Below are 25,392 nucleotides of genomic sequence, written 5' to 3'. Positions count from 1 at the left end.
GGCCGGCTCTGCGCAGGCACAGAGCTCCCCGTGCTGAGCAGCTCGGCTGCTCGGTATTCACGCTCTTTTGTGCTTTGTTGTCAGCAGGAGAGCTGCGGCTGGTGGGGGAGAGAGTAATGGCCTGGTGGGAAGGGAGCTGTAGACATCCCTTTGTTGAAACCCGCCTGCTGTGCCACTAAGGCACAACAGCCCTGCCATGGCACGGAGGGCATGCCGGAGAGAGCCAGGCCTTGGGGCAGATCCTAGGGGTAGGGCAGGCTGGGGGGCTGGTCTCTGCCCTGTTGACAGATAGGCAGTTTTCATCAGATGTAACTAATCTGTGCTGTTGCCAAAGGTAATGACTTATGGTACATTGCCTACATGTCTGAATTGCTGGGGTTTGGGGAACAACCCAGAATCTCAGATGAGATTATTTTCTTCTTTTTAAGTAGTGGCTTTGGGGTATTTCTATGTTTTACTCTATAGACCTGTAGAAAGCTGAAAGTGTAATTAATGTAAATTCTAAATAAGAGAAATTGGAAGACAAGTTATCCTTCAAAAGTATTGCATATTAAAAATCCTTTTGGGTTTTATGGTTGGAGTTTTTTGAGGTTACTATATGTGAAGCCACTGGCATTTAATCAAATTATCTGGGGCTTATAAAGTGTTCTAAATCATAAAACTACCTGATGGAAGTTTATTTAAAGCTTATATCATGGATACTTTTACAGAGACTGAAGATGCCAGATAAGATAAAGAATTTTGAGATTTGGAGTAGACAAAACTGTCTACAGCTGTGCAAACAGTACAGCGATGGGCATGTATTGGCCATGTTTTGGTACTGCTGGACTACAGCGTTCCTAAAAAAAGCATCTTTCTAACAACTCATAAGCAGATGAAACAGAGGTCATCTTGGAGGGACTCTTCTCAGCGTGATAATAACTGAAGCAGCCACTTTACAAATCAATAACTTGAATGGATTAAAGGAAATGGATGGTCCATTAGTTGGTGTAATGCAATTTCTTATTATAGCTGACGTAGATTGGCCTATAAATTAAAACTCAGAAATGAGACTGGCAACATGCACATGAATGTGCATCATGTAAGAGTTTCAAACACCAAATGTAAGTAGTGAGGGGAGGTGGGGGTGTAGGGGGAAGAGGGGGCAGGATTCAAGATAGATGGCTTGTGAGTGGTATTTGTTAACCAGTGGGTTGGTAAGGCTTGGTTGTTGGTTTGTGGTTTGTTTGTTTGGGTTTTTTTTTCCTGAACAGGCTATGCATCTGGTCTGTATGCATGAATGTATGCACAAGAGGGCTTTGTTTATTTTACTTTATTTTACCTTTTTGTGTCTCTGCATGCACTTTCTGTCTGTGATGCTTGGACCTTTTATCCCCAAGTGTGAGGGTTCAGTTACTCTCTGTCAGTGACAGCAGGAAGATCTAGGATAAAACTGGCGAATCTGTGAACAGCAAACAGCAATAACAGCTAACATTTCCTAGGACATTTGAACAGGGAGTGGGACACTTTCCACTCTGTGTCTATTTCTGTACTTGATTTTTAGGATGGCAGGTGATGGAGTGGTGTTTGTGACCTGCAACAGATGTTCCGTATTTTTTTTCCATCCGGTAGCCAGAAAGGACTTCCTGTGCATAAAATGTAACTTGTTGTTAGTGCTGGATTTCTGGATGGGAAAGACAAGTACAGTCACTGGGGAACACTGGGGAAATAGAATAGTTCTGAGCAACTGGACTGAGGAAGCATTGCTGCTCCATTTTCAGAGAGAGAGGAACTGTTCCCCAATGAACTGAAGGGGGAGAAATTGTGGAGTATTCACATCAGAAGTATAATCATAGAATAGAATCATAGAATTGGTTAGGTTGGAAAAGACCTTTAAGATCATCCAGTCCAACCGTTAACCCAACCCTGCCATTCCACCACTAAGCCATGTCCCTAAGCACCTCGTCTACCCTTCTTTTAAATGCCTCCAGGGATGGGGACTCAACCACTTCCCTGGGTAGCTTGTTCCAATGCTTGACAGCCCTCCAGGTGAAAAAAATTTACCTAATGTCTAACCTAAACCTGCAGTGGTGCAACTTGAGGCAATTTCCCCTCATCCTATCGCCCATTACCAGGGAGAATAGGCTGACAGCCACCTTGCTACAACCTTTTTTCAGGTCATTGTAGAGGGTGGTAAGGTCTCCCCTCAGCCTCCTTTTCTCCAGGCTAAACAACCCCAGGAAGGAACCCAGTAGAAGGAGGAAGCAGCATTCAGTAGAGTTAAAGGCAGGTGAGGACTGGTAGTCTGCGAACAGCAGACAGAAGAAGACAAAGGGAGTTAAATATTTCCAGTTCATAGGAGGTATCCAGAAACTAAACTATGAGAGATGCCTGTAAAAGCTCCAGAGGGTTGCATGAAGAAAGATAGCTGAGGTACCTCTGTGACTGGCAGTTCAGCCCAGCTGGAAAGAAAGTCAGTAATGTTCCCAAAATATCTAAGCAGCCAAGGCATCCTGAAACCAACGTACATGTGATTTTATTGATAAAGTAGGCTTCTGAATTTGATAGTCAGTATGCAATGCTGATAGTGCCTATAGTCACTAAATATTGCAGAACATCTCAACATGTATGTGATTTCTTGAGACTTGCGAGGGTGCTGCAGGAGAATAATATGCAACTGATCTTCACAGTGATTCTCCCTACCATGGTGGCAGGGAAAACAGTAAAGTAAATTCTGAAAATATTCAGCTGGGTAGCCATGTAGCAAAAGTAAAACGTTTTGATCTGGAAGTGGAATAAAAGTCCACTGTCTTTTGAATGGAACGAAGAGAAGTCATCTGAGGCCTAGACTAGAATAATCAGAAGGACATGTGCTGACAAATGAGGGTAGTCTAAGCATAAAATTATGGTATTGAAAATATAATTAAGACCTCCAAAGGAACTGAAGAAATGGTTTCATAATAAGCAGGCAAAATTGTTCACTTATGACCATAAACTTGGTGAGATTTATACCAAAATTACTGAAGTGAAATGTCACCCTACAGTTAGTCTGTCTTCAGAGGAACAGTGGGGAACATGTGGGTTTTCAGAGTTGTGGACAACTCCAGGGAAAATGATCATGAGTGGTTAAGGACCACTGACCTGAGAAAGATAGCACAGGGTGATCTCCTGCGTAACTCCAGAAAATGGCTGCTTCCTACCCAGAGCAGCGTGGTACTTGGGAAGCAGTGTCTTTGTGGTCAAAAAAATTTACATAACACATGAATGTTTTGGGAAAGTAATATCTAGGAATAGTAGAGAATTTATATCACATCTGTATTTGGCATTGGTACAATCACTTTTCCATTGCTGAGCTCTTTTTTTGGTGTCCATAAGCCTGTTGATAAAATGGTAAGGGATTGATCAAAGGACTGGATACTTTGCCTTGTGGTGAGACATTCTGGAATCTTGCTCTGTTTATCTTACCCATGAGAAGGCTAAGACTTGACCTGATCAGAGTGTCTGCATTGGGGAAAAAACATTGAAAAACTGTTAACAATCTGGCAGGCAAAGATATAAAAAGGTTCAGTGGTTGCTATTTGAAGTTCAAAATTCCACTGCAGATTTTCAACAGTGAGAGTGATTAGCCCCTATGATATCTTAACAAAGGTTGTAGTGGTTTCCTTACCACTGACAATTTGAAAATCAAGATTGAATGGTTTCTTAAATGATATGTTTCAGTAAAGCATAAGTTCTGTGGCTTCTTTGTACAGGGCATTGGGCTAATTGGTCACAAAAATCCCCTTTGACCTTGAATCTCTTAATTCTCTTTAAGACAATAACTAGAGTCAAGCTAGTCAATTTTTTTCCTTTTTTTTTGTTATTGAAGTTTTTTGTCGAAAGCTTGCACAGCTCTTATGAAAAATAGGTATTTTTATTGACCAGCTTCTGTTCATAGCCCATCAGATGGTCTTTAATGACCTTGCAGTCTCACAGTGTTAGTACACTGGTATACTATACAGCATTGCTGTACCTGTAAGGCTCTGTTCTTTGTTCCATTGTTTGGTACCCCGAAGACATATGTAAAGCATGAGTGTATTTTAGTTGGTTTTATTGAGATACATATGAGATATCTTGATAGCACTAATTGAATTCAGGATTATGAAATCTACTCTTTCTGCAATAAGTGCAGCTTGTAGTGGTCTTTTAGTTCCTTCTCTCCTCTGAGTCCCATCTGCACACCTCATGTTTGCAATGATAAGTGTCTTGGAGCCATTCAAGCATTTATGTGGCTGCAATCCCAGTTAGGGCAAGAGTGCCATTAAGCTGGCCATTGTACTGGTAAGCCCAGTTTCTTACTTCAGAGAGTTCAAAAGACCAAAGACTGCCAAATAGTGACACAATGACCAGGCAGCAAGTGAATTAGGAACATAATGAGGGTGTTAGCCTGGCCCTCTAAACAAATGATGTTTAGGTAATGACTTCTGCTACTGCTTGTTTCTCTGCCAGGCCCTCCTCTTTCTCCAGTTGGTTTTGGATTCATTTGTTCATTTCAGCCTGGTTTTTACAGAAGTGTGAGTATACCAGGTTCTTGTGGTGAGCGGAAGCACCAGGTTCAAAAGAGGTTTGTGACACCTAACAAGTGGATATACAAGAAAGACACAAATTAGTAGCAGTTCTTGTGGTATGGGCTGCAAGACAGTAAGATCATCAGAAATCAAATGCTCTTAGTTCTCCTGCTTACAAAACAACTTGTATTGTTGTGGGGAACAGGCTAGACTCACTTGGTACTGTTCATTCTCTTGTGTTTTCAAATAGTCATAACTATTCACTTAAAACCACTTCAGCAATATGCCTTAAATACATTTGATCCAGACAAGAGTTAATTAGCTGACATTTGATTTTACTTGATATGGATCCAAACCATGAAATTTTGAACACCCTTAGAGTTCAGTGTTTCGTTCAGCTTTTGGGTACTAGTCTGTGTTCTCAAGTAACCTTTCAAATTTGGCAAATTTAATCCCAGATTTGAAATAAAAAAGCAACATAGGGAATCATGTCTGTATTTTTTATTTAAATTTAGAGATGCTCTAGAGTATAGCTGTTGAAGCAGTAAGCAGAAGGAATAGAAAATGTGTTTCCTGTATAAAGGTGTGTGTTTGTGTTTATGTGCGTTGTTCACACCCGGGTACATACTTATGTGTCTGTACAAAACACTGCTTCTGCTGCAAGGACCCTACGATCTGAACAGACAGTCAGGGCAATCACGTGCTTTGAGACCCAGAGGACGGTGCTAACTTAGAGCATGTGTGCATTTTCAGTTTTATGATGTGACGACAGCAGCGCTCTGACACTGGTTAACATTTGTGGGCCTTGTGGAAGGACCGAGTTTCCATGAGGGATTTGGCCAGAGGAAACCTGCCTGCCTGGCACACAGAATTGAGGAGGGTGTTCTAGGCAGGGTTGAAATAGAGATGTGAGAACTGAGAGTAGAGCAATGGTGCGCATTCCGTATCACGCAGCTGGTAACTTGGACTGTGATTGTCCATGTTTTGTAAGTTTGTTATTTTTTCTTGCAGTCTAATACAGCAGGGAAAAGAAGAGGTTATGAAGAAATTCAAAAGGAAGTGTATAGATGTTTCTGCTGAGCACAGAGGCATTCACTTCCTCCTTCAAAGAGCAACTATATGAGAATTGAAAAAAACTGTATGTGATAAGAAGGCGTATTTGCTGTGTTAAGAAACCAAGATGGAAAGGGAAGACTTTGCAGCAGGGGGGGATTTTTGTAGGATTTACTTATAGCCTGTGTACATAGGGGAAAAGAGAGAAACTTAAGTTGGTATCTTCAAGATGGCATGCCTATGTGACACCAAAACCAGTGCTATGGTATATTTGATTTGTTAAAGTGTATGTTCAGTCTCCAAGTAAGTTATCAGTAGAGCATATGATGATTTTCCCAGCTTTGGGACAAGCTGAGCTGACAGAAAGGTCGCAGAAGTCAGTATGCTTCCCATGAAGCTTAGGAAAGATTATAAGCAATAACAAAGTGGCAAAATACTTATTCTGTGATATACACTTCACAATAACTTACTGTATGCAAAATACCTGGAAATTATTCGGTTTCGTGCCTAAGCAACACAGTGGGAAGTTTTCAGATTCCTTCATGAAGTTTACTCCCTGTATTATAGCATAAATCATATTCTCTTCCCTTACCATTGTATAATTGTTCAGTGATTTTTTTTCCTAACATGGTAAAGAAAGAAAATATCTGATGCATTTTTAGTTTTTTATTGTAACTTAGTAACTAGGAGAGCAACAGGGAAAGTCGTCACTACTTGACCATTAACTATGTGACTGTCTTGAACTGGTATCCAAGTTCAATGTGTGAGTTTAATATTCATTCATTTACATAAAAATACACCCATCACATCTATAATACCTCACAACTGAGGATATAAGAGCAGTTTACAAGTTTTGATGAACTGAATCTCACAGCATTCCTATAAGAGAGAAAAAAATACAGGCATAGAAATTACAAATCATTTGTTAAGGCTGCTCAGGAGATAAAGAAGAAGGGGAACCTAGATGTCATGGTTTGAGGACCTACACACAAGTTAAAATTTTGGGATAAATATATACAACTTGCAAAATGACTATATTATTGAACACTTTCATATATCTTGTGTTGACCTTAAGCTGTGAAAGATGTGCTGTCCATCTTTTAAACAAATGATAGCACAAGATAATGGAGGATCATTTTATGTTGTTAGCTCCTTTTCGTATGAGAGTATGTTAGGACAGAGTTATGGCTGAAGCCCAGGGAAGTCAGCATAATTAAATTTGTCTGCAGAACAAAGGGCTATCAATAAAGACATCTTACCAGAAATAGAAGAAGGAGGTACTTGAGGAGAGTAACATGTAGATAGTCGTAGATAAAGGAAAGTTGGACAGTAGAGTCAAACTGAGACATATTTTGTAGCCAGGAAGTCTGAATTGTAATGGGGGTCAATCAGGGAAGGTGGACATGAGACCTACATGGATACTACAAATGTATCTGCTCAAGAGCGTAATCCTGATCCCCAAACCAGACTACAGAGAATAGTAGCCTTTAGCTATACCCATGTTGCTCAGCAATTGGCCTGGACCTAAGTCATAATCATATATATCCTTCTCCCTGTTCAAAGTTTTTGAAATAATGCAAGGGTTGTACAACTGTTACATGTTAGATGGTGTGAGTGTAAGGGGTACCCCTAATGAAAGGGGTACCCAGATGTAAGGGGTGAGTCCTGCTCCAGAGTGCTAGAAAAGAGAAGGAGAATTATGTGACAGAGTGATGCAGTCTTGTTCATGTTGCCTACTTGGAGGATTCCTTGGAGTGGACTCTCCTCAGGGGCACATATGGATTATGTTTTGGAAGGAGTTAGTTCACTCCAGAGAAGAGCATAGGGCTGGAGTGACAACTACACAGGGTGGCCAGTCAAGGCTGAAGCCTGGAGTGAACTGGGGAGCTGGGTTATTTGATGTCAGTATTGTGTAGCTGCTCAAGAGGGATATAGAGAAAAAATAAATCCTTGATTTGGGGAAGAAATAGCATACTGTGTATGAGATCCTCATTTCAGCTGATTCAGACTCCAAAAAATGCTTTGAGTGGTTAATAAGTTCAGGCATCTCTCATCTTTATTTTTGCTTTGTTCCTTTTAATTCTTTTGTAAAAGTACAGGCTTCTCTGAGGAACCCTGAACAAGCTGGAGGCACAGATTTACTGAGAGTGAGATGCAAGGAGACTAAAAGGGGATTCAGAAGTCTGCAGTCCACCATGTGTTAAGCAACAATAGCTTTGGAGTACATGGTCACATATTATTTGATGTGGTTACTGATAGGCAATCCCTGCCGACAGTGAGATGAGGGATGCATCCAGGCCTAGTTCATCATCTGTTTGTTTCTCTTCTTGTATGTCTTTGAACATGTGGATTGTGAATGAGAATAGTTGCAAGACAAACTGTAAGAAAAGTTGTATCTGAGGTCTTGTGGGCAACAGGACAAGGGAACTGGTTTAGGAGTATAAGGCAGTTGGTCTGCCTTACCATAGAGGGTAAGGATGCTATTCCCATCAAGAGGATCTCACCAGGTGAGCCTGGTGCCAGAGGACTCCAGCACTCAGAAGGTGTCCCACTGGCTGACCTGTTTCACATGGAGTTGCTTGGTTTCTCATCTTGCCTGCCACCCACTAAGATTATTTTATACAAGATCGGAGTTGAATGCTGTTGTGCTGAACTTGAGAGGCATGTGGGGGGGACGGGAGCAGAAAGGGAGTGGGAATGTGGTGTGCAGATGTGTGAAGGTGAGAGTAAAGCTTATCAGCTACTGGTTCCACAGGGTGGTGGGCTTTTCCTTGTTTCTTTTCCCAGCTCTGCTGGTGAAGTCATCCATTGAACAACCTCAATTATCCATCCATACAAGATAAAAGTACTAGAGTACTATGTTAGGGTGTGAATACTTTAAAATATTTTAAAATTTAACAACTAAATGTAGTCTTTGCCCTTTTTGGCCAGCTGCCCTCAGAGTGGCCTCTCTTAAAAAGCTCTTGAGACCCCAAAGACCCTTTCCTTGTGTTGCATAATATTTTTCTTTTGTTTCCAGTAAACCAGGTTTGAACTGGCAAATTTCTGTGAAGTCCTGTAGCCAATTTAATATTTAAAACAGACCTGTTAAGTTATGCTGGTTTCAGAAATGTCTTGAGCTATCCTCCCTCTGCTAACCTGCTGTGCTGACTCAGCACCCTGAGAAGGAGTTGACAGCCCATGGGGACAGGGGAGTGTTCTGCAACTCTGCAGAAAGGCAGGGTAGTAAAAGCTCATTAGGGCAAAGAGTGATGCAGCTAAGGGCTGTGTTGCAATATCAGCCAAGTAATTTAAAGAAAAAAGAAAAAAGAGCCTAGAATTAGAATAGAATTAGTTGAAAGCACAGCAGCTGGTGACCTAAAATGGTAGTCTGCACTAAACACCTTCCTTCGGTAATGTCTGTGCATATGATTTTCAGCCCATTTGGGGTAGAAACTTGTAGAAAAAGGCTCTTAGAAGTTAAAACTACTACTTTCTTCTTTTTTTTTTTTTTTTTAAATAATCATCTTGACATTCTCATTAGAAATACCAAGCAAAGACTGCAAGACAGCTGTTCTAGTACCCCAAGAGCTATGGGACAACATGCTTTGCTAATACTGGACCTGTACTGTAGAATTCATTGCCCTTAATATTGCTCTCTTCACAAGCCAGAAGTTGCATTAGTGTGGTTGCTGTTTTCCCATGGACCTACTGTTCCGGGTGCATACATCAGGGTGCTGATGTTCTTATATTTTCCTGCTATTGTGTGCTTATGTGCTCAACTTCAAACTAGAATTCAGCACCTGGGTTTTACTTAAGTTGTACCAGTGAACTTTATATATCTTGTTCTCTGTTTCCCTGTACCTTTATTTAAAAAGCGTGTAAATTCATTAAATTGCTGTACATACAATTAATATAGAGATTGCATTTATTTTTATTCACTTGCCACTGCAAATATATGAGAATGAGTGCACCTTCAGAACCTTCCTTTCAAAACTACTTGTAACCGTGCGGTAGATAAGTAACACTTTAGAGGGAAGAGGATCTCCGGCCAAAATAATTTCCAAATGATCTTGAAGTGTAATTTGTCTTCTTATTTTGCAGCTAGCTATGGACCAAATCCAATTTGCAAAGGCTGTTTATCTTGTTCAAAGGATAATGGGTGCATCAGATGCCAACACAAGTTATTCTTATCAGGGTACTATGGACTCCGAACGCCAGATATGAACAGATGTTCAAGTGAGTTTTGGTTTTTTTTGAATGCTTATGTTCACTTTTATAGGAAGGCCATAATTCACACTCAGTTTTTAAGATGATATGTTGTGGAACATGATGATATCTTCACAGATGTCTCAAGATAACCATAAAACTTCTTTGCTAAAGAATGTCCCAGCTCATTCCAAGATATGTAACATTCAGCAGATTAAATAGTTGATGCATTAACCTAGTCTTCATTGTTGTTGTTATTTTTATTGTTATTATTGCTTTAGTTAGAAAGGAAATTTAGGAAAGAATTTTTTTTAAGCACATATTCCTAGTTTTAACAAATAAATTCCCATTATATGAAAATGAAAAGGATTAAGCATTAATTTAACAGTGCCTCATGTAGGTACACTGATATTTGGGTGGGCTTCTTGTCATGCTTTTTGTTCCCACACAAATTTCAGGTGACCAGACACCTCACACCAGACGCGCTTTAATATGTAAGTGTTGCTATTTTAATAAAACAGATGTACTATTAAAAATAAACAAACAACCTTTCACTTTTAGTACTACATTTTATTTGGAAATTTACAACCTGCTAATGTGCAACAAGATTCCCTGTTTGCATGTTTGTGCCTAGAAGCACAACTGTTAAAACCAATGAGTGCTCTGGTATCTCTGCACGTTATTTCACTGCTGTCTGGCAGTTGTGCCGATATCGATTTTTCCATATGCACATATGTGGACTATTACCCATATGGATTATTAATCATTGCTATTACCTCTAATTCGTATTTATGGGGGGTTTTTTTTGTGTGTGTATCATAGCCTAACCAGAATTAGGTCACTGAACCTAAGAACCTGAAGTGAGAAATGGCTTTTCTTTGCTTCCTGGAATAATCAAGTGTCTGGTCAATGCACAGCACTCTCCCCCTCGGTACTGTGGCACGTCACTGGGATGTACCGCGTTGTTAGAAAGCGGGTGCTGGCTTTCACATCACACATGGTCTTGAGACCCACGTGAGGTGACTCCACAGCAGCCCAGGGCCCGTCCTGGTCTGTGCAATGGCGTCCCGCCTCTTTCTCCACATTCCCCGCACGGGCTCCATGGATATGGTATTCTTCAAGTTGTGTTCGCAACTGCTATGTAATATTGCTGAGTGCTGTCTAATCTGTACCAGGTGGCTAGGTTTTGATGAAAAATTAAATGAGACCAGTATATGCTTTATGTATCCCTTCTGTAAAGGAATTTAGGATCTTGGCCTTAATTTTCCTAACTCGTTTGTGAATTCAGTGACTTTAAACTTTTCAAACTGGGCAGTAAAAACTTGCCCATGTAAAAATGTTTTTTAATCTAGTTACAATTTTGGGAAATAAATGAATTTATCTATATTAGCCTGTCCTGTGCTTGTGAGATACAAGTAGTCTGTACAGGCAGTCTTTTTTTTTTACTTTCTTAAAAAGAAAAAAAAGCTATTTGCAGAAGGTGGATGGTGAGTTCAAAATAACTTTTTTTCATTTTTACCACTTACAGAAAATGGCCCTTTTCCCCGAATCACAGGGTTGGTTTTGAAAAGCATAAATGCAATTTGCGTCCAACCCATATTGGCATGTGTTGAGCTCTGGATATTTAACTCACCCTCATGCCTTTGACAGTCTCCCCCTGTGAGAATAATGATGCAGTTGCATTTACTGACCAGTCTTGGTTCCCCTCCAATGATTTTTTTATTGTATATTTTTATTTTAGTGTAACTGCCAACTGGTGTATTTATAAATCACATCTTCATTTTTGTTCTTGGTTTGGTGATCTTGCATGGCACATACATTGCATTGTGGACACACAGGCATTTTGTGGATTGAAGTCGAGTTAAAATAAACATTCTTAAAAAATAGAATAGGTTTCTTCCTACTTGTTGTTAGATACTTTTAGGTATGCTTAGTTACAGACTCCATTGCCCAGATAGTATTGTCTCAGCTAAAAGTAATAAAAATTCTGGCTATGTTAAAATCCTTATGGGAGTTACAGGGCCTGAATATCGTAAGTTGAAATGATTTCTGCCCTATTAATATCTTTATAGGCACAAAAGCTGTTTAACATTTTATTACTGAAACACTTGCCCATTTTTGTTAGAGAAGCTATAGAACATATTTTTATGGAAAATGTTGACATGATTTTAAAAGCCAAACACAGTTAGTGCCAAACGTAACACAATAAATACCACAGCCAAGTGCAGCAGCTCTAAAATGATGGAAACTTTGAATTTCAGGACTAATTTTCTTTTCTACATGTAAGCAGTATGTGTGTCATGAATTTGCTAAGTGGTTCTAGATTGTTTTTCTAGTAACAGTGAATCATGTAATTTTGAGACTGCTTGTCTCTTGAAATCGATGTCGAGTTTCCTGCTGGAGCTGATTTTCCTCCTGAACACTGCGCTATGAGAATGCAGTACACTTGGACACAGAACTGGAAAGTGTTGACTCTCTTCTGTAGAAGAATGCCCAAGAGAAGAGCTACACTTTGTTAATTTTCCAAGAAATATTAATAATTAATGACTTGAACTGAACTGCTCTAACAAGAAATAATCTCCTGAGAAAAAAACAAAATGGAATTAAGGAGTAAGATGAAGTCTGTCACCTGGGTTGTCGGTTTAACATTGGTCTGGTTAATTTATCAAAACCTATCCTGAACCTTTCATCTTTGTCTGCATCCATGGTAACCTCTACAATTTTAGGGGGAGGAAGCACACAGAGTTCAGAAATTACAGCTCCCTCCAGCTTTGGTTGGCTACTCTATTTGTTTAGGTACACCTTCTTTCTCACAGGAGGGCCTGACATTGCTAAAATTGTAATTTCCCTTTCCATGCTCCTTAAGTAGAAACAAGATAAAAGACACAAATTGAGCATTTGCTAAACGTGTAGTTAATTCACTGTATTAAGAAAGATAATGATTTTTCTAAACTTTGTTACAAAATAGTAAGACAGCATTAATATACCATGGCTTGACTATTTCTTATGTAGTATAGAAGAACATATGACCTTCTGAGACTGTTGTAGCCAGTGCAATTGTAACTGTCTGTCAGAGCATTCAGTTACCACAGAGGCAGCACTATTTGCTTTAAATAAAATATTTTTCTGACTTTTTAGAAATAGTTTTCATTACTTTTGTGTTTGTTTCCTTCAAATACAGCTTTATCTTTTAGAAACTACCTTAATATAGCATTTCAGATTTTGAAAATAAAGTTAGATGGCCAGAAATTGAGGTCTACCTATCATTATTTTATAGGCATTTATTTTTTCCTTATCTCTTCTCATCATTTTTCCTCCTTCAAATGGATTTTTTTTTTTATTTGGAATTTTTTTATTTTTGGCCTTAGTTTGTATTTTGATGGAAGAGTTTTTTTCCATCTGTCTGGCAACAAAAAACATCATAGTGCTTTGAATTAAGATTTATTAAATCTGCAGTCAATTTAGATTTAATAGGACAATTGTATATTTGCAAAGTACTAATTGGAAACACTGTGGTTTGGCATTTATTTAAAAGATGTCAACTAATTTATCAAGATTAGAACATACTGGAAATGTATCACTAACTGTTTATTAAGTGAATTTATTTTAAAAAATATCCTCACTATAACACTTTATAATTAGGATGTTGTACTCCAAGCATTGCTCTCCATGAAATGATAGACCTGTGGTAAACTTCAGGACCTGTTACAGTCAAGTGACTGTGTGCATCGTTCTCTAGAATTTGTGTTCGGCCACTGCAATAGTTGTAGCTTAAAAATCTTTATTTGTGTAATAATAAACATAATAATAAACATAAACCTGCGACTACCTAAGCCACATCTGCTTAGGAGGTTAAATAGCTAGCTGTTACAGGTATTCCCTTGTAGGCTAAAGCTTTTTTGCTTATGATTTTCCTCCTCTTATTACTGTCTCCTTAGTGACTTTCCTGAAAGTTTTGGACTTTCCATTGATTGTTCAACTGATACTCCATCCACTGTAAGAACTTCATCACCTTATAAGCTGGTGAAAATTTACTACGGCAGGATATTATTTGTTTGAGTAATTATAGCACAGAAAGAAGCTGTTTGCAGGAGCACATACTCTTTTTTTTTTTTTTTTTACAGTAACAGGCATATGTACCTGAGTCTAATTCAATATCTGAATTTGTATTTTGAACTCCTGGGGTTTTGATTCCTTCTCTAAAATGTAAGTCTGTCAATTCTTTAATGCTTATTTAAAAAGAAGAATGTGTAGGAGTGGCTTATCATGACAGTCAGGAAGCCAAAGCAGGTCACGAAAATCTTTTAATATCACTGTGGTTCATCTGCTTAAAATGTATCTCTAATTTAGGCATGATTTGTAATCTGGGCTTTCTCCTTCCAGAGTTCTTTAATGCACCATTTATGTATTTTTTTTTAAATATTGTAAGTTTCATCCATGTCAATGAGATTTGGTTTTTTATGATATTGAAGGAAATGGCAGAGGAACATTTAGGTCAATATAAATGAGATTATAAAGCCTAAATACAAATGTTTTATTGCTGGTTAGCTAAATGCACTTCTTGTTAGGGCAACCAATCTGATCTACCTTGACTTAAACGTGGCTCATAGATATTACTTTTTTTAAAAATCTGCTGTATGTGCAAAAACATTTCAGAAATAAATTATTTCTGAAGTGCTATGGGGTGCTAGAACTCACTGAAAATTAAGGACAAGGGGTCTTTGGCTCCTAAGTCCTGTGTGTGACTTGTCTTTTGCCACTGTTTCAGTATGCAAAGTGGAAGATGTTTTCAATTTCTGTCTTCAGATTCTGTTCTGGCAATGGCTTTTTTTAAGGGAGATAATATGATTGTTTTTCTTCTCTGTAGACCAAAGAATTTGGTCCTTCAGTTTGGTAGGTTTCCTGGCCATTGACTGAGGAGTGGCACCGTATTAGCTCATGGAATTACATTTCTTGAGCATATTCTAGAACTGCTCTCAGTCGTGGAGGCACTTTTACATAATATAATCTATCCTTGTGCTCTACTGAAATGTCAGTCATTGAAGTTCTTACTCTTCTGTCAGCCTAAATCAAGAGATTTCACAGTATCAATAGACTTTCAATTGGAGAAGTTATAGATCTTGCCCCATAAATCAACATTTCAGAGCTCTGTCAAAGGGATAAGGTTTTGTTTCTCTTCGTTTTGTCTCAACACTGAAGATACTTGAGCAAAGCACATCTGTCTAATTTCAGCCCAGCTTAGCTTGACCAGACGAAGTAGTGACTTCTCTTCCACCCTTTGCTGTGGGAGGTGAAGTCATGGAGCTGTGAATTTATAACAACTCTTGTGACAGCTTGTGATTGAAAATAGACTTCTAGAAAGTTAGCTTTTCTAACTTTTGGAGTACGGCTCTTCTTCACTTCTCACTTCATAAATATATATTTATCATGAAAGATTATACCTCTTTAGGGTTTTTAATATTAATTCTGCCCATTAAAGTCATTGCAGTGGGCTATGGTCTATCTGATGGGATAAGAAAGTTATTAATTTAAAATTGCCCTTGCTGAAGCAATTAGGACCTTTGCCATGCATTTCAGTGAGGTCAGAATGTTGTTCTTCTAGCATTAACATACAAATCTTGTGGGAAGTGTGGTGTAACATTTTAAAAAATGTCATCTGTTTAGAAATAGGCTGTGCTAATCAGACATACCAGCAGATTTCTCTGGGCCTCCCTGAGTACTTTTTGAAGTTCAGTTCTGGATGGTGTCAGAGGAAGGTGTGTGGCCTTCATATGGGGCTGGCTTTCAAGGCTGGTTTATGCCTTTCATGTGGAAGGATGGAAGCAAATATTTGACTTTCTGACTTTCCCGAGATAGAAACACTGGGAAGAAAATATGAGACTGTGCTAGAAGAGCTGCAGTAAGAGTGTTATAATGAGTCTTGGCTATGTATAGGGTAGTAGGGTCAATGGGATATAAGGAGACATGATGCTGAGCAGGAATAGAAGGCATTTGAGGTCTGGTAGGAAGCAGACCCTTGATGAGACACTGCAAATTGAATACAAGGGAATGAAGAGGTAGGAACTCACAAATGCCTGCCCCTAACCTACAGACCTCTTGTTGCTCGCTAAACTGGAACAGCAGCCACGAAGCACCCTTTACTTCTTCACTCTCAGGTTCTGAAGATTAGGTTTCCAACCTTGTCATTGTTGCCCTGCAAGTATGGTAGGCCTGCCAAAGGTATGTGATTGCTCTTTAGGGTTCTTCTGCGTGACTGAATTTATCAAATCTTTTTCCCCTCAACACCAATTAACTTTACCCATGCCTCCCAAGCTTCTACTTCTAGGCTCCGTCTCCTTACTGCTTCTAAAATCTCCCAGGCAGTTACCCTTGTCTATCTGGAAACCTCCAGTGGGCACCATTTTCTGTTTATTTTTATAGAAAAGAAATCAAAACATTTCTGAAGAATACTGTGGGTTAAACAATATCTATTGCTTTCCTTTAAAGAGCTCCTTGGGTCTAAATCTTCGCTATGCTCAAGTGTTTTGGTCTTGTTTCCTTTGGGTTTTTTTTGGTGTTGTAAACTTCTAGGTAATCTTTTAAGTGGAATAAAAAGAATACACTAGCAGCATGGTTTAGCTACTGAAATGATACAGAAAATGAAACTTTTTTTCTCAAAGCAATTGGATCTATAGCTAGTAAATGGAAGCAATCAATCAAATTGCTTTTGACAAGAACCTTCTCCAGATTAAAAAAAACCCAAACCCAACTCATTCCAGTTTATTATATCAGTAAGCTAACTAGTTAATTTAAAGGCAATCTGAAAGGATTTAGGCATAAATAAAGGAGTTAGGCATAAAATGCTGAGATCAGAAAGTTTGAAGGGTTAAAAACTGTGGCAATCAGAAGAAAGCAGTTCAGGTCATTAACTTAAAAAAATATTTCCTTTTTTTTATTATATTATTTTGTGTAAAGTCTAAAAACATTTTTTAAAATGGTGGTTTCCTTAATTTTTGTTTATTGTGTCAAACACCTCTTATGTAGGTTTCATACTAGATTACTCATTTATCATCCAATTTATTATTTAAAATATAGAATGAAAAAAAATCAAATTCTGCAAAATACTTCCATTAAGACTTATATTTAACAAAGTATACATATATAATGATGCTGATGAACAACAAGATATACAAAATTTGACACAGTTTCAGTTCCAAACCAATGTATCTTAATATTTATAATGGAGTACCAACATTCTTTAGGAGTCCAACTAAAAACATTCTCTCTCCATGTTGGTATATTTAGCTGTAAAAGCAACAGAATTTAAAGAATTCATTTATTCTACAATACTAACCTCAGTCACAGATAAAATAATTTGTTAATAGCACATTTATTAAAAAAAAAAAAAAGAAAATTTACCCCCAAAGAATTTAAACAATATAATAAAATGAAGCTAGGCACCAAAAAATAATAAACTCTTCAAAAATGTCTTTACTTTATAAACACTCCTATGACAATTTATAATTGGAAGTAGACGTCTAGAAAGTTCTCTTTTCTAACTTCTGAAGTACTGCTCTGCTTTAATTCTTCAGTTTAGTTTATTTAAATTTTATAAAATAATCCCTGCAAGACTTAGAGCTGCACCAGTACCCTTCACGATTTGAAACAGAGTATACAGAGGATGTCAAAAAGGAGTAGTTGTCAATCCCAGCTGCTCTTCAGCTACAGTGTGGTCTATTACTGAGTTAAATTATTGTTATGAGTAGCACCCAGTAACCCCAAGCATTGGACTGAGTATCACTCTGGTGAATGAGTGTTTTAATTTCAGAACTCTTAAAGTATTCCTAATACTTTTTCAGTATTTTCCTCTAAATTGCATCTGATACAGATTAAATAATAGGCATTTCATGTTTGGACTAATGTATCTTCGTAGGACAAAATTGAAAGTAAGCTGCCTTGGTGGAAAAATCCACTCAACCTTAACCCAGGAGCCCCTACTAATGCTTCCAAAATATAATTATCATGGCAAGGTCTCTATGGTGAATCTAAAGAAACTGAAGGAAGATCGATTCATTTATTTAATGTTTAAATATGAGGTATTCACATACGCAGTATTAAATAGCAATGGTTTTATGGAGGGTATCCCCAGTGTAAGGTGAGGCAGGCTTTGCCTGCTAAGCATATTTATATGATATCAAAAGGCAACTTATACTGAAACTTTTTCATTTAATCCCTCTTCCACCCCAAAAAGTTCAAAAATGGAGTGAACTTTCAACATGTTACTCCCCAACGTGTTTTAAAAGCAGAAGTTAAAACATTTTTTCAAAAATATATTTGCGTCACTTGGATGTGAGGGATTGTCACATGATGCTAATTTTTCTTTTAATGTTCTGTTCTGAACCTCATCATTGGACTAAATGATTTGGAAAAACCTTGATGTCTTTTCAAACTGTCTTGTGTGGGTGGGCAAGAGACAAATGTTTTTTTCTGAATATTTAAACACACTGGATGTTTGAATCAAGCATTGCAATTAATAAAATACTTGCATTACGACTTGAGTGTAACAAACCAGATTTGCAGTTAACTATTGCAGTACATCTCCAGAGCAGCTCACGTTATCATTTTGCCTTGTAGACACATTAATCTGGGGAAGTGATTTTGCAGGGTCGTCATATGAGTGTTGATGTTCTGTTCTTTGGAAATTGATTCAAACCTCATAAAAAAGAAATTATCATTCTTGGGAGTTTCCTGTAAACTACATTGTGGATAAGAAGCCCAACTTGTGCTGCTTATATGAACACAAGTTCTAAAAGCCCCTTTGAGAGATGCTGGGCACTGGAGTTGGCAGTATGCAGATTATGTGTGGTTGTGTAGAGCTTCCCTTTGGCAGTGGAAGACTTCAAACTGATGTTTGCATACCTTCTAACCAAAGAAAGGTGTACCAGCATTTGAAATATTTTTTTTCTTTTCATGTGATCTGCCTAATTTATTCTCCAATGCCACAAGAAATCTGATCTAAAAAGCCTCATATTTCCCTAATTGCTAACAAAGAATAATTTGCCACCACCCCCCAGTTTAAGTCTTATGGATGGCCTACTCTAGCCTGCTGAAGTTCAAGAATAAATATTAAAATCTGTTTTATAAAGATTGGCTAAATTTGAAGTGTTGTTAGGGGATATTTACCAATAGCTATTTCAGAAGTCCTTGTGGTTTGTAATTTTTTTTTTCTTTAGAAAAGAATAAAGAATAAATGAATGACATTAGTGACCAAAAAGGTTAGGATATTGTTGCATGACATGAATAACAAATTCTTCCTGCTTCAACTTCAGATAGCTGAAGACAGGATACAGTTAATGTAGTTTATGTAAATTATGTATGATAGTTGAAAGATTAGATTTTTAAAAATTAATTTTAAAGTGTTCATTAATGTTCCAAATATAATAGCTTTTACTTTTTAATCTTTGGAACATTTCTCCCTGGCATTTTTTTGTAGGTATGTGTGACTGACTTTCATAAGCCTCCATGTAAGTATTTCTGCTTTGCAGGTGTGCATATGACTGTTGACATCCACTTCATTTCCAAGTTTCCATGGTTTACTATGGAATAGGATGTTTCTGAATAGTCTGTTTCTGAGTCTGTATCTATTGTGGATGATATTTCTCTTCATTTTTCAGAGAAATCCAATATTTCAAAAGGCAATCATTTTGGGTTCTTTTACTATTGATTATAGCTTTGTCTTTCTTTTAGCCATTTAATAATAGCTATTTTTTATGGATTAACTTCCTTAACAGTAGAGGGGCATTATATCCAGAAAAATTGAGGTTTTTTGCATGGTAGCACATGCCTATGTGTAGATATGGACATAGACACGATGCATGAAAGCATTCATTCAGCTCTTTATAGTGTCAACTTATGGCAAAAAAAATGTCCTGCTTGCAATGACAAATAATAAACTGAAGACAGTACATTTAATACATGCATGCTTCCCAAAAGAATTTGATACATCTTAGTTTCCTCAAAATTGCTTAAACACAAAAATAATTTACATTGAACGTTTTTCCTCCAAAAAGATGTAATTAACTCAAATATCACTTGAGGTTTTCTCTACAGTTTTGATTAAAAAAAAAACAGGATGAAAAAGATGTAGGGGAAAATGTGGTAAATAATTACAGTTACTCTAATTTCTCTTATAGAACAGACAGATTTCAGGATGACAGTATTCCTCATTATAGCACTTCTGATTTTGCTATTTTATTGCTTTATAAATACTTTCATTTTTAGTCATACCCTGACTTAGCTGTCTCATTGTTCCTTATGCTCCTTTTGATTCAGGATGCAGAATAGAAAACTGCGACTCCTGCTTTAGCAGAGACTTTTGTACCAAATGCAAAACTGGCTTCTACTCGCACAGAGGCCGCTGCTTCCGAGGATGCCCCCCTGGATTTGCAGCCTTGGAAGAGCTTATGGAATGTGTAGGTGAGTCTTCTAGCACAACAGTGCTGCTGAAGCAGCTCTTTTGCCAGGTGGACAGGTTCAAGTACTTAGGACACTATTTTTAAGCTGATGCATAGTATTTTCTATCAAGAAATATTCATTAATGGATTGTGTCTGGATCTCTTTATCCGTAATAATAAAAAAAAAAAAAGCAGTTTTTTCCAAACTTTGAAATATTGCATTATTGGGTATGTCACTCTGTTCTGCATCAGAAAGTTCTGTCCTCTTAACTGTAAATCACCTTGTATGAGGATTTATAACTCTGAATTTGTAAGACTTCAGAAAGGCCAGTTTTTGCATTAGAACTTTAAGTCAATGATGTACTCGTTGGACTCTCGCCCTCATAAAACTACCTGCTCATTTTGCCTTTTACCCAGGCCGGAAACCAGGGGCAGGGCAGATTGAATTCCTGTGGCATCTGGGCTTCAAGTTCACTTTTAGTTTCTCTGCAGCTCCCCCCTTTTCCATTAGCAAGTAACAAATATAAACCACCAGATAAGTGGTTTAAGTAGAAATTTACTTTATAACTCTGAACCCAGCATTGGCAGTTCTTACAATATTTCCTGAGTCTCACAATTGGGTGTTTTACCTTGAAGCCTGGGAATTGTGTCAAACAGGCTCACTCTTTCAAGAGTATTCCTTGCATTTTGTCATGGAGACCTGGAAATGTGAATTCTTGAGCTTTGCAGATCCAGGTGACAACCAAACAAGATTGATTTCAATTTTTCTCTTTCTAAAAAATAAATCTCATGATTTTAGGAGGGTTTTTGAATATTTGGGACTGACATGATATCTATACATGCAGATTAGTAGTCTGATGTTTTTATGCTCAGGTTGATGCCGGCTAAAAAGATTCTTTCAGGTTCTGTATGAGTTTTTAATTTTGTTTCTAGTTTTTTGCCTGTTAGCAGTCAAACTTTCAAGTGGTGCTTTCTAGTAGTGTATTCTAATCTAAAAAAAAAAAAACCAAAAAAAACAGCAGAAGAATTGCTTACTAGTGTTTTCTTTTGCTTTATCAGAAGGCTGTGAAGTGGGTCAGTGGAGTGAGTGGGGAACTTGCAGCAGAAATAACAAAACATGTGGATTTAAGTGGGGCCTGGAAACGAGAACAAGACAAATTGTGAAGAAGCCAGCGAAAGACACAATACTGTGCCCAACCATCGCAGAATCCAGACGGTGTAAAATGGCCATGAGGCATTGTCCAGGAGGTAAGTGTAGTCCATGCCACAAAAATCTTTATGAGCTTTCCTTAAGTGAAATCCTATTTCTAACTTGAAAAAAGAGCTATTTCATCCCAGCTGAAGGGGAAATCCTGTTTCTGCTCTGCTGGCCAAGGCTGAAAGGCAGCAGTACTACAGCAGTCCTAATTTGTGCAGCAAGACTCCAGGGAAAGGTTCAGCGTGGGAGCGATCAGTCTCTCGGTAGACTGTGAAACTGTGTTTTTTCTGGTGTGGTACTGAGGCTTTTTCAAAGAGGTGCCTTGTGGAAGAACCATGACAGATTGTAGTTTGAGTTTCAGCACGAAAATGATAGTGATGGTGGAATAACGAATCGTTCTGCGCGTGGCAGGAAAGGTTGTGATTCTAAACCTCTCTGCAGGCAGCACACCCAGTGCTGGTGTGATGAGTGTTTAAATTAAATGTTGTTACACATGGCCTTGTTAGCTGGAACTATTAGCTGGAATGTGTTATTGTTCTGAATATTGTAGATCAGGGCCAAACTATGATAGATGTGATAAAAGCAGAAGAGTGATAGATAGCAAGCTTTTCAGCATGAGACCAGTTTGTGGCAATTACCACAAGTAGATAAAAGAAACAATCAAATTTCTTTTTCATGGTGTTCTAAGACTTAAGTAGCAATGCTGATTTGAAAAAGGAAATGGAGTTTCAAATTTGTATTCGGTTTTGTAGACCCCAAAGTGGAGACATATCACGGGATGAGAGTTCTTGTTATCTTTTAAATTGAAATGATTAAACTTTCACTTGTGTAAGCTGAACACTTACAGGGTTTTTGGAATTTGTAGGAGAAATGGGTGATCAACAAGTGATGAAGATGCCATTCTTTGTAGAATCATAGGATTAAAGAAAGATTCAGGCTTGAAGGGACTTCAAGGGATTTCTAGTCAGTCCTGCTGCAAGCTGGGTCAACAGTGAGATCAGACAAATAAAAAGGAATAAAGGGTTGCAGAGTCCTGAGAAAAGCTATAACCTAAAGCTAAAACTGAAATAATCTTAGAATATGTACATAAATAAGTTTGCTTTTTATTCCGGGATTGTTGAATATGTCTCTCTTGGCTTGAACATACTGCCCACCAGTACGTGTGAAAATTATACATAAAGTTTTAGCTTACAGATTAAATCTATGCAAGCTTCGTTTTGTCTCTAGGACCCTGCCACAATCTGGAATAGAATATAAAGTTGATTCTCTGATATGCAGGGTAACTGAGCCTGTTATACACCCTTCCTCCCTGTCCCACGCCCTTTGCTCATACACACGTGCATACACACAGTGCATGGTCATAGTGGTACTGGGGTGCATTGTATGGCACAGTTAATCTGCAACCTAAATAAACTTCTCAAAGACATTGAAGAGTGGAACCTACAAAGTGAACACCTCTAGAGGAATGAAGAAGAAAAGGTAAAAATCAAGGCTGATTTGGGCTGCCATGCTATGTGTCTCACGGTATCTTGGAACGCAAGTCAGCTGCATCTACATCAAGGTAGCCATGCATGCTGGTGCTTGCAGCCTGCTGGGCTGGATAAGCTGTTCCAGTTACTTCTAACAAACTCTGAAGCCCAAATGGGGTTAGTGATCCGATCAACCAGGGAAATGTTTTACTGCTAACATGGAAGGAAGAAAAAAGAGCCTGTGTGAAGTTCTACAAAATCTCCAATCAATATTTTCTTTTTTTTTTTTCTGTTCAGATGCATGAAGTTTAGCTTGTAGTGCAAAATTTGAGAAAATTACAGAATATATTTAATTCAGCTCCATGTGGTAGAGATTTAGTCATTAATGTACCCAATGTGTATAGAGGGAGGCATTTAATGGATAAACTCCTGGCAAGTAGAAATTTACAGGTGTGAGTTTAGTCTTGATAATTTAGTTAGGATTCAAAATGCTCAAATTGTTGTAAACCATTTGAGAAGTGTGCTTAAGTGGACCACAATATTTGTGAATGCTGAAGCATGCTCATGTAACTGTGGTAATCTGGAGCTATTGAACACGCATACCTTTTTGTAGCAGATTCTCTTAGGCTGTTTCAAATTTTCTTGTCCAGCAATTCAGGCCACTGATTAAATATTTACCTCTCAAATTTTATCTTTCCAAAGGCACAGTAGTGGGCTTTCCTAGGAGTTAGGAAATTTATTGTCTAGTCTATATCAAGATCTTTGACCAAATGTCTGCATTTTTTTCTCTACGTATCAGGAAAGTTGTTGCTGCAGATACAAACTCACTGTGAAAGGCTTGTAGTTCTCTTTCATAACCATGGGCCCCAGTAAATCCTAAAGATTACGGTCCTCTCCTGTTTTCCCATAGTGTGGAATTCCCTGCCTGTGTTTTCAGAGATAAAAATAAATATGTACAAAACTGCAGGTTTGAGCTCCCTGCACTGAATGCTGAAGCTTAATACTGCTTCTGTGCAATCATATAAAACATTGGCCAGAGTATAAACTCCTTTATCTCTCCTAGGAAACTCCTGGGAGGGAGTGTGTTTGTGGTGTTTTAAGTGCCTGGGGTAAGTCTTCCCCAGGCCTGGTTATCTCTGCAGGTGAGGAAGCCATGGAGATCATCCTGCTCAAAACTCCTGCTTCGTAGTATGTTTTAATTATGATTATACACATGACTGGTCTAAGATCCCATTCCTTTATCATATTTAATTTAGTTAGCAGGTTGCCCCATTAGGCACTTGAAATATTTCTTTGCTTACTTACTCACCGTGAAGTAGCAGGAGGCAGAAATGCTGGTTACAGGGAAGCTGAACTCAAGCAGATCCTGGCTGTTAAGGAGGATATTCTGTGTTTTTAAAAATTTGATGTTTTCCTAATGTTAGAAATTTTGTACTTGAACTCTTAAACTGAGGAAATAAGAGAAAAATATAAGGTTAGCACTACTGGGGGACTGAAGAACCATAATCCCTGTAAATGTCGGTTGAGAGGCTGTTACTAAATCCTTTCTCTCTAATGTTCACAGTACGTAAACTCACACAAATGTATAAGATAAGTATTGGATTATACAGCTAAAATGGTTGTAGATTCGATGGATTAAACTGAGCACAGGAAGTAAGGATATTTTGGGTAGAGCAGGGTCAAATAAAGTGCTTTTGACACAAGCTTTCCACTTCTGTACATTTTACAGTTACTATTTGTGGTCCACATTACAGAAAAACTTCCAAAACAGATTTTTACACATTTGCAGAAGTGAAGTTAAATTCAGTTTTCCTACTAAGAACTTCAGTTCCATATTTATCAAGAATTGAGATGTTACTCATCTGGCCATATGGCTGTGCTACAAATCTAGCTGATGAAGAAAAATTCTTTATCACCTTCCCAGCTATTTGCAGAGTTGTAGAGACACAAGCTGGAATGCAAGCGAAAGATGATTTCACTTCATTCCTACTGAAGCCAACAACATAAGAGGACACTACTTGATTTCAAGTATGTTAGTACTATTTTCTTATTGCCAGTCCTAATTGATTTAACTGTTATTACCAGATGGGAACATCACATTTGTGTATCTGTTCATGTTATGTATGTTACCCTGTGGCTTGGGTGTAACATGACTCATGCTAGGAGAGGTTAGAAGGCTTAGAGGTTAGAAGATGATTTGGATCGTTCAGGCCACCTCCTACCCGTGCTGCTCTCTTCCTGATAAGGAATTTTCTCCTCTTTAGCTCAAAAAGAAAGAAAAAAGAGAATTTTTAAAAATGAGTGATTGTATTACAAGCAATGGGGAAATTAGCAGGCAGAAATGTTCTGGGCTGATACAGCTTGCTGTCTGGAAGTTTTCCCATATAGTTATTATAAATACTCTCTTTTTACCTCTCATTTTCACATGTTCCCCATGTTCACCTCAGTAAATTACTCCTTTTTTGTTTGTACCCTGGAGGTACTTGCAGATTGTTCTCATGTGTCTCATTAAGTATTACAAAGGC

The 25,392-nt window shown here is 38.0% G+C and overlaps 1 protein-coding gene across 1 annotated transcript in view; it reads left to right on the top strand.

The window, feature by feature from the left end:
- RSPO2 (R-spondin 2) overlaps window positions 1–25,392 on the top strand; it is a 66,686-nt gene that overhangs the window by 4,819 nt on the left and 36,475 nt on the right. Inside the window, exons 3-5 of the mRNA XM_009638323.1 lie at window positions 9,663–9,797; window positions 20,079–20,222; window positions 21,260–21,448. Coding sequence (XP_009636618.1) covers window positions 9,663–9,797; window positions 20,079–20,222; window positions 21,260–21,448 — 468 coding nt within the window. The remainder of the gene's footprint in view (window positions 1–9,662; window positions 9,798–20,078; window positions 20,223–21,259; window positions 21,449–25,392) is intronic.

This window comes from Egretta garzetta, unplaced genomic scaffold, assembly GCF_000687185.1.
Source record: "Egretta garzetta isolate BGI_Z169 unplaced genomic scaffold, ASM68718v1 scaffold154, whole genome shotgun sequence".
Lineage (NCBI taxonomy): Eukaryota > Metazoa > Chordata > Aves > Pelecaniformes > Ardeidae > Egretta > Egretta garzetta.
This window is presented reverse-complemented; position numbering and strand designations above follow the sequence as displayed.